General features: G+C 43.3%; 1 protein-coding gene across 9 annotated transcripts in view; it reads right to left on the minus strand.

Annotated features, from left to right (window-relative positions):
• Positions 1-987: 987 nt before the first annotated feature.
• The window catches only part of LOC109875419 (glutamate decarboxylase 1-like), a 34,748-nt gene continuing 20,735 nt past the window's right edge, over positions 988-15,000 (minus strand). For 5 of the 9 annotated variants that reach the window (XM_031809934.1, XM_031809938.1, XM_031809933.1 and 2 more), the window contains 10 exons: positions 8,251-8,363; positions 7,033-7,148; positions 6,854-6,933; positions 6,021-6,075; positions 5,535-5,824; positions 4,973-5,051; positions 4,541-4,690; positions 3,699-3,806; positions 3,507-3,599; positions 988-3,415 (listed from right to left, as the gene is read on the minus strand). In XM_031809934.1, coding sequence (XP_031665794.1) covers positions 3,242-3,415; positions 3,507-3,599; positions 3,699-3,806; positions 4,541-4,690; positions 4,973-5,051; positions 5,535-5,824; positions 6,021-6,075; positions 6,854-6,933; positions 7,033-7,148; positions 8,251-8,363 — 1,258 coding nt within the window. In that variant the 3' untranslated portion in view covers positions 988-3,241. The other 4 variants (XM_031809940.1, XM_031809939.1, XM_031809941.1 and 1 more) reach the window with 2 other exon arrangements.

The following is a 15,000-nucleotide window of genomic DNA, read 5'->3' on the forward strand; positions in this document are numbered from 1 at the left end:
ATGTGTGTTTACTGTGTGTGTCACTGTTTCCTGTGCTTTATGTAGCCCTACAGTATGTTTGTTTACTGTGTGTGTCACTGTTTCCTGTGCTTTATGTAGCCCTACAGTATGTGTGTTTACTGTGTGTGTCACTGTTTCCTGTGCATTATGTAGCCCTACAGTATGTGTGTTTACTGTGTGTGTCACTGTTTCCTGTGCATTATGTAGCCCTACAGTATGTGTGTTTCCTGTGCTTTATGTAGCCCTACAGTATGTGTGTTTACTGTGTGTGTCACTGTTTCCTGTGCTTTATGTAGCCCTACAGTATGTGTGTTTACTGTGTGTGTCACTGTTTCCTGTGCTTTATGTAGCCCTACAGTATGTGTGTTTACTGTGTGTGTCACTGTTTCCTGTGCTTTATGTAGCCCTACAGTATGTGTGTTTACTGTGTGTGTCACTGTTTCCTGTGCTTTATGTAGCCCTACAGTATGTGTGTTTCCTGTGCTTTATGTAGCCCTACAGTATGTGTGTTTACTGTGTGTGTCACTGTTTCCTGTGCATTATGTAGCCCTACAGTATGTGTGTTTACTGTGTGTGTCACTGTTTCCTGTGCATTATGTAGCCCTACAGTATGTGTGTTTACTGTGTGTGTCACTGTTTCCTGTGCATTATGTAGCCCTACAGTATGTGTGTTTCCTGTGCATTATGTAGCCCTACAGTATGTGTGTTTCCTGTGCATTATGTAGCCCTACAGTATGTGTGTTTCCTGTGCATTATGTAGCCCTACAGTATGTGTGTTTACTGTGTGTGTCACTGTTTCCTGTGCATTATGTAGCCCTACAGTATGTGTGTTTCCTGTGCATTATGTAGCCCTACAGTATGTGTGTTTCCTGTGCATTATGTAGCCCTACAGTATGTGTGTTTACTGTGTGTGTGTGCGTTCTATGTGTTCTCTACATTTATCAGCATAAAGGGGTGCAAATGTGGACACAATCCTGTCATACCAGAAACAGTTGAAACAACAGACAGACTTTATTGTAGCTGCAACATTGCATGATTGTGAGTTAAAGTGCCTCCTGTACCTTCCTAAGGACAAACCTCCCACTACGGCTTCATACACATCCAAATTGGTCACATGATTTAGGTCATTGTGCAGTTTACTTAGCTGGTCCCATAAAAAGATACCATAACGATATATTTATAATGACATAATTCTTAACTTACTGCAATACACATCCATTTCAAATGAAATCAATAAAAAAGGATAGTAGTGTGAAACGAACTGAAACTCTTTGATTTACCAATGAGTTCCCAAAACGCTGAAGGTATATAATACAGACAGTATAAGTTCATATATTACATTCATGTAATTATATTCCTGTCAGACAAGATCTATTTCTTTATAATCTCATAATAATTACGTATCATACAGACAATCTGATCACTGCAAAATATTCACTTTCTTTGGCTCACAAATTCACTATAATATAATTGATGAATTATTATTAGAATCTACAGATTACATAGAGGCTATAGAATATCAATCAAAGATACTCATACAAATGGAACAAAATACCAGACTTTTAAAACACTCGTAATGCTATAAATTAAGCATATTTATATATATCATTATCGTGTTAATATTTAAACATTTAAAAAATGGTCACATACTGTTTGGTCCTTGCTATCCGGGATACTTGGAACGTCCTTACCCCATTGAAGTAGAACTTTGAAATGGTAAAGGTTTAGGATTGGTTTAGGATTGGGTAAGGGTTATGGTTATGGTTAAGGTTAGGGTACGGGGTTAGGGTAGGGACGTCCCAATGAACCCGGATAGCACTGACCCATACTGTATACTTGTTTCACACACGCAAGGAGATCGTTTTCTACACGCTGCAAGTAGAAGTCGCTTTTAGACAAAGATCTAGGATCAGCTCACCCTCCCCCCAAACCCTAATATTAACCATAAGGGAGAAAAACATAACATTGACCCTAGATCAGTATACAGGGGCAACGTAATCTGACAGTTAACACTAAGGTCATAGTTCAAAGGTCAATACAGCATTAGGTTACAGCACAGGGTACACACACTGTTACACACACACACACACACACCTCCACAAAACACACACTGGAGTTCAAGGTTTAACACTTTGAGTTGGTACATCTGGCTCTAGAATGATCCTATATATACACTGAGCTCAAATTAAGTATCTCATATATAACAATATCACAATACACTGAGTGTACAAAACATTAAGAACACCTGCTCTTTCCATTACATAGACTGACCAGCTGAATTCAGGTGAAGCTATGATCCCTTATTGATGTCACTTGTTAAATCCACTTCTATCAGTGTAGATGAAGAGGAGGAGACAGGTTAAATAAGGATTTTTAAGCTTTGAGACAATTGAGACATGGATTGCGTATGTGTGCCATTCAGAGGGTGAATGGGCAAGACTAAAGATGTAGGTGCCTTTGAACAGGGTATGGTAGTAGGTGCTAGGCACACCTGTTTGTGTCAAGAACTGCAAAGCTGCTGGGTTTTTCACACTCAACAGTTTCCTGTGTGTATCAAGGATAGTCCACAACCCAAAGGACATCCAGCACACTTGACAACTGTGGGAAGCATTGAAGTCAACATGGGTCAGCATCCCCGTGGAACATTTGACACCTTGTGGAGTCCATTCCCCGACGAATTGAGGCTGTTCTGGGGGCAACATGTGTACACTATACTATTTGTGCTCTCAAGCATTTCTTTGTATTTACACACACACACACACACACACACGCACGCACACACACACACACACACACACACACACACACACACACACACACACACACACACACACACACACACACACACACACACACACACACACACACACACACACACACACACACACACACACACACTGATGTAGATGGTTTCCCTGTGTTACATTACCATGGTTCCTCTTATGAATCTTCTGTACAACACAGATAGACAGATGACTACTGGATGACTGAGGGACTAGAACACAAACACACAACACAGGACTCTACACACGTTAGTAAAAATGTAGTATCGCAGTGTGTACCCACCACATTGAAGGCTCTGGTTTACACATTCTACCTATGGAGAGAATTGTTTAGGACAAATCAAGAGCATCTAAAAATTATTATTATTATTTTTTTTTATCTCAGAGCCGATTCTTATGGTCACAGGTAAAACAATGAAAGCTACAATTTTGGCCTCTGCCCACTGGGGTGGCACTGTTTACAGGTCATGCCCCAGCCTCTCGATTTCGTCAATGAGGAAGTCGATGTCTGACTGGAGGGCTGCGGGGTTGGAGACGACCATGCGGAAGAAATTGACCTTCTGGCCCTGAGGCTGGTAGCCCACCATGGTCGTCCCTGACTCCATCATCATTGCCTTGATCTTGGGCGCCACCTGAAGTATGGGAGGGGAATTGAACATATTTAGAACTCTGAGATCATGTTTAATGAAAAGTTGAAAAGTTAGAATATTGCATAACACTTACCTTGTGAAGTTTTTCTCGATACTCCTCACTGTTGTGTTCCAAGCCTCTCAGACTGGGTGGGATGTACCAGAAACACACATTGGTGTGCTGGGGCTACAGAGAGAAGACACACATTTGGAATAGTTGGACATATGGAACTACAAAAGGAAGGAAAGAAGGATGGAAGGAAGGAGGGACGAGACAGTAGCTTACCACTCCCTGGAACACCATCTCGTATCCCTGTCTGTTTCTGATCTTGTCGTAGAGGTACTGAGACAGGTCCAGACACTTGTCAATGTGCTGCTCAAACCCTATAGTGCCCTGTGGAAGAAGGAGACTATTACAAACCCTATAGTGCCCTGTGGAAGAAGGAGACTATTACAAACCCTATAGTGCCCTGTGGAAAAAGGAGACTATTACAAACCTATAGTGCCCTGTGGAAGAAGGAGACTATTACAAACCCTATAGTGCCCTGTGGAAGAAGGAGACTATTACAAACCCTATAGTGCCCTGTGGAATAAGGAGAATATTACAAACCCTATAGTGCCCTGTGGAAGACGGAGAATATTACAAACCCTATAGTGCCCTGTGGAAGAAGGAGAATATCACAAACCCAATAGTGCCCTGTGGAAGACGGAGAATATTACAAACCCTATAGTGCCCTGTGGAAGAAGGAGACTGTTACAAACCCTATAGTGCCCTGTGGAAGAAGGAGACTATTACAAACCCTATAGTGCCCTGTGGAAGAAGGAGACTATTACAAACCCTATAGTGCACTGTGGAAGAAGGAGACTATTACAAACCCTATAGTGCCCTGTGGAAGAAGGAGACTATTACAAACCCTATAGTGCCCGGTGGAAGAAGGAGACTATTACAAAACCTATAATGCCCTGTGGAAGAAGGAGAATATTACAATGATTTATTTAGGGATGTAATTACAGATTTACCAGCTGGGGACGCCATCCCTATAAGTGTGGAAACCTCATTGTGGTCTGGGTCTTTGCTGTATGTAAATGGAGGGCTGGATATGACCTACACTGGCTACACGAGCTCACCTTGGCCTTCCACATGAGCCAGAACTTGAAGATGTCAACGTGTCGGCCACACTGGATGGCCTTGTCTCCTGTGTCATAGCTGACATCATACTGTTTATCGGGCTGGAACAGGTACCCAGCACACATCGAGTTACAGCCTGCCAGAATACCCTACACACAGAGAGAGAGCAGGGTTAAAGTGTGTGTGTGCGTGTTTGTGTGTGAGTGTGTGTCACAGGAGAATGATAATGTCTGGAACGGAGTGAATGGAATGGCATCAAACACCTGCAAACCTTGTGTCTGATATATTTAATACCATTCCACTGATTCCACTCTAGTCATTACCACAAACCCATCCTCCCCAATGAAGATGCCACCAACCTCCTGTGGTGTGTGATGTGTGGTGTGTGTGTGTGCGTGTGCGTGTGTGTGTGTGTGTGTGTGGTTCCTCACCTTTTCTCTGACTAGGATGGCGGAGCACTGTAGAGGCACTCCCATCATCTTGTGAGGATTCCATGTGACAGAGTTAGCCCTGAGAGAGGAAATGCAGCTGTTAGTGTGTGTGTGTGTGTGTGTGTGTGTGTGTGTGTGTGTGTGTGTGTGTGTGTGTGTGTGTGTGTGTGTGTGTGTGTGTGTGTGTGTGTGTGTGTGTGTGTGTGTGTGTGTGTTAAACACAACATTTGACCAACTGTGGACATTTTGTTTGTCACCACGAGGTCAAATGCTATTTCGGGTTTAGTATTAGGTTTAGGTTTAGAAGCTAGAGTTAGTTTTAGGGTTAGGGTTAGGTGCTAGGGTTAAGGTTAAGTGTTAGGGTTAGGGTTAAGATTTAGAATGGGACTGAATTGTGTGTCCCCACAAGGTTAGCTGTACAAGACTGTGTGTGTGTGTGTGTGTGTGTGTGTGTGTGTGTGTGTGTGTGTGTGTGTGTGTGTGTGTGTGTGTGTGTGTGTGTGTGTGTGTGTGTGTGTGTGTGTGTGTGTGTGTGTGTGTGTGTGTGTGTGTGTGTGAGTACCTCTCTACTCCGCTGAACTTATGGCGATGCTTCCTGGACATCAGAAGACCACCTCCCCATGCACCCTGGAGAAAGAACACACAAACCATTAGATCAATTGGACAAAACATTATTGTCCCGAAACACACAGACGCATGCACACACGCACACACGCGCACACACACAGTCCTCACGTCTACGTGCAGCCACATGTCGTATTTTTCACAGATGTCAGCGATCTCATTGATGGGGTCAAATGCTCCGTAGACTGTAGAACCAGCTGTAGCATTCACAAACAGAGGATGGTAACCCTGGAGGAGCACAATATCACAGAAATCACAATGGGATGTAAGCTTTCATGTGAGAAACAGAGAGAGATAGAGAGGGAGAGACTGAAAGAGAGAGCGAGAGAGAGGGAGAGAGCGAGAGAAGGGGAGGAGAGAGAGGGAGAGAGAGAGAGAGAGAGGCAGAGAGCGAGAGAAGGGGAGGAGAGAGAGAAAGACTCACCTTCTGCTTGACATCAAGGATCTTAGCTTCTAGATCAGCAGGAATAACTCTCCCCCTGAGAGAGAGCAGGAACAGAGATCCATCTTAATGTACATTGTTGTTCAAAAGTTAGAGGTCACGTCGAAATGTCCTTGTTATTGAAAAAGCATATTTTTTGTCCATTAAAATAACATCAATTTGATCAGAAATACAGTGTAGACATTGTTAATGTTGTAAATGACTATTGTAGCTGGAAATGGCTGATTTTTAATGGAATAACTACATAGGCGTACAGAGGCCCATTATCAGCAAGGACAAGTACATTAGAGTGTCTAGTCTGAGAAACAGACACCTCACAAGTCCTCAACTGGCAGCTTCATTAAATAGTACCTGAAAACACCGGTCTCAATGTCAACAGTGAAGAGGCGACTCCGGGATTCTGGTCTTCTAGGCAGAGTTGCAAAGAAAAAGCCATATCTCAGACTGGCCAATAAAAATAAAATATTAAGATGGGCAAAATAACACAGACACTGGCTTGAAGGCCAGCATCCTGGAGTCGCCTCTTCACTGTTGACGTTAAGACTGGTGTTTTGCAGGTACTATTTAATGAAGCTGCCAGTTGAGGATGTGTGAGGCATCTGTTTCTCAAACTAGACACTCTAATGTACTTGTCCTCTTGCTCAGTTGTGCACCGGGGCCTCCCACTCCTCTTTCTATTCTGGTTAGAGTCAATTTGCACTGTTCTGTGAAGGGAGTAGTACACAGCGTTGTACGAAATCTTCAGTTTCTTGGCAGTTTCTTGCATGGATGTGTTTGTGTGTGTGTGTGTGTGTGTGTGTGTAGTTCTAGTGTACCTCTCATCTGTGCTCAACAGGACCACGTTCTCAGAACCAAAGCCCAGAGCTGCCCCGGCCTTCTTGATAGAGTAGTGGCTCTGTAGGAATACAGGAAAATAACGGAACATAAACAACTTAAAACCTTAATTTCTTCAAATGTGTTTGTGTGTGTGTAGCTGTGTGTATGCATGACATACATGCTCTGATGTGAAGAGCACCAGGCGGGGAGCGGCAGACATGCCCTTGGTCTTGACCTCTGGGAAGTACTTGTAGCGAGCAATCATCACACTGTACATGTTAGAGATGGCGCCCCCTGTGTACGGAGAGGGAATGACTGGTCAGTCCATGACTGGGACAGCAACTAGTCCAACACAGAGAGATAGAACCAGCCGTCACTCTTATTCCAGTGTATGCCCGTCTGCCCGCTGAAAATCTTTGCCATCGTGAGTGCGTGTAGGCTATCGTGATTCAGAAAGTAGGGAGAGATTTTTAATTAGTGAAGAATGTACACATATTTTCAATGCCGGTTAAGGATACTATAGTTATTACGTTTCACATTGGATTTATTAACTACAAAAAGGTAAGACGTGTTTTTATAAAAATTCTGGTGCCGCTCTGCACACACAAGCTTGTTAGCTAACTAGCTCATTTTGGTCGAATGTTAAACCAACTCTCTGGAGTTTAAAGACATTCAAAGTTCCTTCATAGAAGCTGGTCCTCCATAGGTATAATTCTGTGGACCTAATTCAAACAATGCATGTCATAACAACAAGATGTCCGGAGCATCAAAGAAAGCCTCCTCCTCTAACCGCAAAATGTCAGTTCCATCTCGTACCCCATACTTGTCTGTCGAATGCATGTAAACAACTATAGCTTTTCCCGTCAAGCTAAATCTAAAAAGAATTTTTTTTATTTCAGAAGTTTGAAGAGGAACAGAAAGCAAGAATATCAACAGTTACTTTTTGGGGGTTTGAACCGGTTCAGAACTTTATTCTCCTGGTCGGAACAGAGGAACGGAACTAAATAAATAATGGTTCTGTTCATTATTGTAAATAATGGGTTCCAACCCCTGGACAGAACAACCTCATATTTGCAATATAAAATGACACATTTCCACATGAAAGGACAATTTAAGGAGTAGGCTGTCATTGTAAATAAGAATTTGTTCTTAACTGACTTGCCTAGTTAAATAAAGGTTAAATAAATACAAATAAATACAATGAAGTCATATTGTACGTTATCAATTGAATATTGTAAAGGTATCAAACGGTACTGGACATGTAGTAACATACATCCTGGCCTCCCTTGTAAAATAGACCTTGTTGTCAATGGGACTCCCTGCTAAAATAAAGCTGTGGAAACAAACATAAAACACACACATAGACCCGAACACAGCGGCTCTCTCTTCTACATACCTGGTGAGAATATGCCGTCCCCCTCTCCCGAGGGCCAGCCAATCATCTCTCTCATCTTCTTCAACGTCAGCTGCTCCATCAGGACAAACACTGGAGCGATCTCATAGGTGAACCTGCCAGTCAATATTTGAATCCATGAATCAATCAATCCATACATACAGTTGGAGTCGGAAGTTTACATACACTTAGGTTGGAGTCATTAAAACTTGTTTTTCAACGGCTCTACAAATTTCTTGTTAACAAACTATAGTTTTGGCAAGTAGGTTTGGACATCTACTTTGTGCATGACACAAGTCACTTTTCCAGCAATTGTTTACAGACAGATTATGTCACAGTATTACAATTCCAGTGGGTCAGAAGTTGACATACACTAAGTTGACTGTGCCTTTACCCAGCTTGGAAAATTCCAGAAAATTATGTCATGGCTTTAGAAGCTCCTGATAGGCTAATTGACATCATTTGAGTCAATTGGAGGTGTACATGTGGATGTATTTCAATGACTACCTTCCAACTCAGTGCCTCTTTCCTTGACATCATGAGACATTCAAAAGAAATCAGCCAAAAAAATGGTAGACCTCCACAAGTCTGGTTCATCCTTGGGAGCAATTTCCAAATGTCTGAAGTTACCACGTTAATCTGTACAAACAATAGTACGCAAGAATAAACACCATGGGACCAAGCAGCCGTCATACCGCTCAGGAAGGAGACGCGTTCTGTCTCATAGAGATGAACGTACTTTGGTGCGCAAAGTACGACTTCCGGCGCCGACAGAGATGGCCGCCTCGCTTCGCGTTCCTATGAAACTATGCCGTTTTTTGTTTTTTTACATGTTATTTCTTACATTAGTACCCCAGGTCATCTTAGGTTTCATTACATACAGTCGAGAAGAACTACTGAATATAAGATCAGCGTCAACTCACCATCAGTACGACCAAGAATATGTTTTTCGCGACGCGGATCCTGTGTTCTGCCTTACAAACAGGACAACGGAGTGGATTCCATGCAGCGACCCAAAAAAAACGACTCCGAAAAAGAGGGAAACGAGGCGGTCTTCTGGTCAGACTCCGGAGACGGGCACACCGTGCACCACTCCCTAGCATTCTTCTTGCCAATGTCCAGTCTCTTGACAACAAGGTTGATGAAATCCGAGCAAGGGTAGCATTCCAGAGGGACATCAGAGACTGCAACGTTCTTTGCTTCACGGAAACATGGCTCACTGGAGAGACGCTATCCGAGGCGGTGCAGCCAACGGGTTTCTCCACGCATCGCGCCGACAGAAACAAACATCTTTCTGGTAAGAAGAGGGGCGGGGGCGTATGCCTTATGGCTAACGTGACATGGTGTGATGAAAGAAACATACAGGAACTCAAATCCTTCTGTTCACCTGATTTAGAATTCCTCACAATCAAATGTAGACCGCATTATCTACCAAGAGAATTCTCTTCGATTATAATCACAGCCGTATATATCCCCCCCCAAGCAGACACATTGATGGCTCTGAACGAACTTTATTTAACTCTCTGCAAACTGGAAACGATTTATCCGGAGGCTGCATTCATTGTAGCTGGGGATTTTAACAAGGCTAATCTGAAAACAAAACTCCCTAAATTTTATCATCAAATCGAATGCGCAACCAGGGGTGGAAAGACCTTGGATCATTGTTACTCTATCTTCCGCGACACATATAAGGCCCTGCCCCGCCCCCCTTTCGGAAAAGCTGACCACGACTCCATTTTGTTGATCCCTGCCTACAGACAGAAACTAAAACAAGAGGCTCCCACGCTGAGGTCTGTCCAACGCTGGTCCGACCAAGCTGACTCCACACTCCAAGACTGCTTCCATCACGTGGACTGGGACATGTTTCGTATTGCGTCAGATAACAATATTGACGAATACGCTGATTCGGTGTGCGAGTTCATTAGAACGTGCGTTGAAGATGTCGTTCCCATAGCAACGATTAAAACATTCCCTAACCAGAAACCGTGGATTGATGGCAGCATTCGTGTGGAACTGAAAGCGCGAACCACTGCTTTTAATCAGGGCAAGGTGTCTGGTAACATGACCGAATACAAACAGTGCAGCTATTCCCTCCGCAAGGCTATCAAACAAGCTAAGCGTCAGTACAGAGACAAAGTAGAATCTCAATTCAACGGCTCAGACACAAGAGGCATGTGGCAGGGTCTACAGTCAATCACGGACTACAGGAAGAAATCCAGCCCAGTCACGGACCAGGATGTCTTGCTCCCAGGCAGATTAAATAACTTTTTTGCCCGCTTTGAGGACAATACAGTGCCACTGACACGGCCTGAAACGAAAACATGCGGTCTCTCCTTCACTGCAGCCGAGGTGAGTAAAACATTTAAATGTGTTAACCCTCGCAAGGCTGCAGGCCCAGACGGCATCCCCAGCCGCGCCCTCAGAGCATGCGCAGACCAGCTGACCGGTGTGTTTACGGACATATTCAATCAATCCCTATACCAGTCTGCTGTTCCCACATGCTTCAAGAGGGCCACCATTGTTCCTGTTCCCAAGAAAGCTAAGGTAACTGAGCTAAACGACTACCGCCCCGTAGCACTCACATCTGTCATCATGAAGTGCTTTGAGAGACTAGTCAAGGACCATATCACCTCCACCCTACCTGACACCCTAGACCCACTCCAATTTGCTTACTGCCCAAATAGGTCCACAGACGATGCAATCTCAACCACACTGCACACTGCCCTAACCCATCTGGACAAGAGGAATACCTATGTGAGAATGCTGTTCATCGACTACAGCTCGGCATTCAACACCATAGTACCCTCCAAGCTCGTCATCAAGCTCGAGACCCTGGGTCTCGACCCCGCCCTGTGCAACTGGGTACTGGACTTCCTGACGGGCCGCCCCCAGGTGGTGAGGGTAGGCAACAACATCTCCTCCCCGCTGATCCTCAACACTGGGGCCCCACAAGGGTGCGTTCTGAGCCCTCTCCTGTACTCCCTGTTCACCCACGACTGCATGGCCACGCACGCCTCCAACTCAATCATCAAGTTTGCGGACGACACAACAGTGGTAGGCTTGATTACCAACAACGACGAGACGGCCTACAGGGAGGAGGTGAGGGCCCTCGGAGTGTGGTGTCAGGAAAATAACCTCACACTCAACGTCAACAAAACTAAGGAGATGATTGTGGACTTCAGGAAACAGCAGAGGGAACACCCCCCTATCCACATCGATGGAACAGTAGTGGAGAGGGTAGCAAGTTTTAAGTTCCTCGGCATACACATCACAGACAAACTGAATTGGTCCACTCACACAGACTGCATCGTGAAGAAGGCGCAGCAGCGCCTCTTCAACCTCAGGAGGCTGAAGAAATTCGGCTTGTCACCAAAAGCACTCACAAACTTCTACAGATGCACAATCGAGAGCATCCTGTCGGGCTGTATCACCGCCTGGTAAGGCAACTGCTCCGCCCTCAACCGTAAGGCTCTCCAGAGGGTAGTGAGGTCTGCACAACGCATCACCGGGGGCAAACTACCTGCCCTCCAGGACACCTACACCACCCGATGTTACAGGAAGGCCATAAAGATCAGCAAGGACATCAACCACCCGAGCCACTGCCTGTTCACCCCGCTATCATCCAGAAGGCGAGGTCAGTACAGGTGCATCAAAGCTGGGACCGAGAGACTGAAAAACAGCTTCTATCTCAAGGCCATCAGACTGTTAAACAGCCACCACTAACATTGAGTGGCTGCTGCCAACACACTGACAATGACACTGACTCAACTCCAGCCACTTTAATAATGGGAATTGATTGGAAATGATGTAAATATATCACTAGCCACTTTAAACAATGCTACCTTATATAATGTTACTTACCCTACATTATTCATCTCATATGCATACGTATATACTGTACTCTATATCATCGACTGCATCCTTATGTAATACATGTATCACTAGCCACTTTAACTATGCCACTTTGTTTACATACTCATCTCATATGTATATACTGTACTCAATATCATCTACTGTGTCTTGCCTATGCTGCTTTGTACCATCACTCATTCATATATCCTTATGTACATATTCTTTATCCCCTTACACTGTGTATAAGACAGTAGTTTTGGAATTGTTAGTTAGATTACTTGTTGGTTATTACTGCATTGTCGGAACTAGAAGCACAAGCATTTCGCTACACTCGCATTAACATCTGCTAACCATGTGTATGTGACAAATAAAATTTGATTTGATTTGATTTGAAAGTTCAAATCAATCCCAGAACAACAGCAAAGTGAAGATGCTAGAGGAAACAGGTACAAAAATATCTATATCCACAGTAAAATGAGTCCTATGTATCGACATAACCTGAAAGGCCGGTCAGCAAGGAAGAAGCCACTGCTCCAAAACCGCCATAAAAAAGACAGACTACAGATTGCAACTGCACATGAGGACAAAGATTGTACTTTTTGGAGAAATGTCCTCTGGTCTGTTGAAACAAAAATACAACTGTTTGGCCATAATGACCATCGTTATGTTTGGAGGAAAAAGGGAGGCTTGCAAGCCAAAGAACACCATCCCAACAGTGAAGCACGGGGGTTGCAACATCATGCTGTGGGGGTGCATTTCTGCAGGAAGGACTGGTGCACTTCACAAAAATAGATGGCATCATGAGGGAGGAAAAGCTTGTGGAAGGTTACCTGAAATGTTTGCCCAAGTTAACCTGTTGAGTGTAGGGGGCAGTATTTTGATGTTTTGATGAAAAACGTACCCAAATGAAACGGTCTATTTGGGGCGGCAGGGTAGCCTAGTGGTTAGAGCGTTGGACTAGTAACCGGACGGTTGCAAGTTCAAACCCCCGAGCTGACAAGGTACAAATCTGTCATTCTGCACCTGGCAGTTAACAGGCAGTTAACCCACTAGGCAGTCATTGAAAATAAGAATTTGTTCTTAACTGACTTGCCTAGTTAAATAAATAAAGGTTTAAAAAAAGGCCCAGAATCAGGCCCAGAATCTTGAATATGCATGTAATTGAGATTAGGATAGAAAACAATCTAGAGTTTCCAGAACTGTCTTGTCTGTGAGTATAACAAAGCTGATACTGCATGTGAAAATCCAACCCGGAAATGCTGTTTTTCCTGAAAGCTCTCTGCTACATTGCCTGCCTTCGCTCCATTTAAAGGGATATCAACCTTTTTCCTATGGCTTCCACATGTTGTGAACAGTCTTTAGACATAGTTTCAGGCTTTTATTTTGAAAAATTAGCAAGAAAGATCACATCACGTCATTGTATGGCTAGGTGCCAGCAGCATTTTGCATGCACAACAGAGTGGAGCAGACATTTCCTCTCTCTCTCCTATTGAAGAAGCTACAGTCCGGTTGAAATATTATCGATTATATATTGTAAAAACAACCTTAGGGTTGATTATAAAAACGTTTGACATGTTTCTACGAACTTTACGGATACTATTTGGAATTTTCGTCTGCCCCGTCGTGACCGCTCGAGCCTGTGGATTTCTGAACAAAATGTGCCAATCAAATAGAGGTATTTTGGATATAAAAAATCATCTTTATGGAACAAAAGGAACATTTATTGTGTAACTGGGAGTCTCGTGAGTGCAAACATCCGAAGACCATCAAAGGTAAGCGATTAATTTTATTGCTTTTCTGACTTTCGTGACCAATCTACTTGGCTGCTAGCTGTTTGTAATGTTTTGTCTACTGAAAGATGTCCTAACATAAACGCTTGGTATGCTTTTGCCGAAAAACTTTTTTGAAATCTGACACACCAGGTGGATTAACAACAAGCTAAACTGTGTTTTGCTATATTGCACTTGTGATTTCATGAAAATTAAATATTTTTAGTAATTAAATTTGAATTTGGTGCTCTGCAATTCAACGGATGTTGACGAAAATGATCCTGCTAACGGGATGGGTGCATCAAGAAGTTAAACAATTTAACGACAATGCTACCAAATACTAATTGTGTATATGTAAACTTCTGACCCACTGGGAATGTGACAAAGTAAAATCCGAAATAAATAATTCTCTCTACTATTATTCTGACATTTCACATTCTTAAGTGGTGATCCTAACTGACCTAAGACAGGGCATTTTTACTAGGACTAAATGTCAGGAATTGTGAAAAACTGATTTTAAATGTATTTGGCTAAGGTGTATGTAAACTTCTGACTTCAACTGTACATCTATCGATTCACTTAAAACATTGTATGTTGTAAACACAAACATTTATTGACAATTGCAACATTTTGTTTAAAATGTTTCAGTCACATATACCTTTGATCCTTCTCCTACACACATGCTATCTAGCTAAGACTTTACTTCTGGTGAAAAAAAGAAAAAAATATTCAGGATGTTTATTTTTGCATGGCTAAGCTAAGCTGAGAACCCAGAGCTCCATTAAAATGCCACACACACAAACACACACACACACACACACACACACACACACACACACACACACACACACACACACACACACACATTCTGACAGAGTTGAACTAATTAAAATCTGTCTGATGTGAGATAGAGCGCAGACATTCATATTCAAATTCCTATAAAGTTTCAGTCAACGTTTAATTAAAGCACACAGAACTCTGATAGCCATCTGTCAATCTCAATGGAGGCTTTTGATGAGACCAGCTGAAGTGTGTGTGTGTGTGTGTGTGTGTGTGTGTGTGTGTGTGTGTGTGTGTGTGTGTGTGTGTGTGTGTGTGTGTGTGTGTGTGTGTGTGTGTGTGTGTGTGTGTG

The sequence above is a fragment of the Oncorhynchus kisutch genome, linkage group LG30 (genome assembly GCF_002021735.2).
Source record: "Oncorhynchus kisutch isolate 150728-3 linkage group LG30, Okis_V2, whole genome shotgun sequence".
In the NCBI taxonomy this organism is placed as follows: Eukaryota; Metazoa; Chordata; class Actinopteri; order Salmoniformes; family Salmonidae; genus Oncorhynchus; species Oncorhynchus kisutch.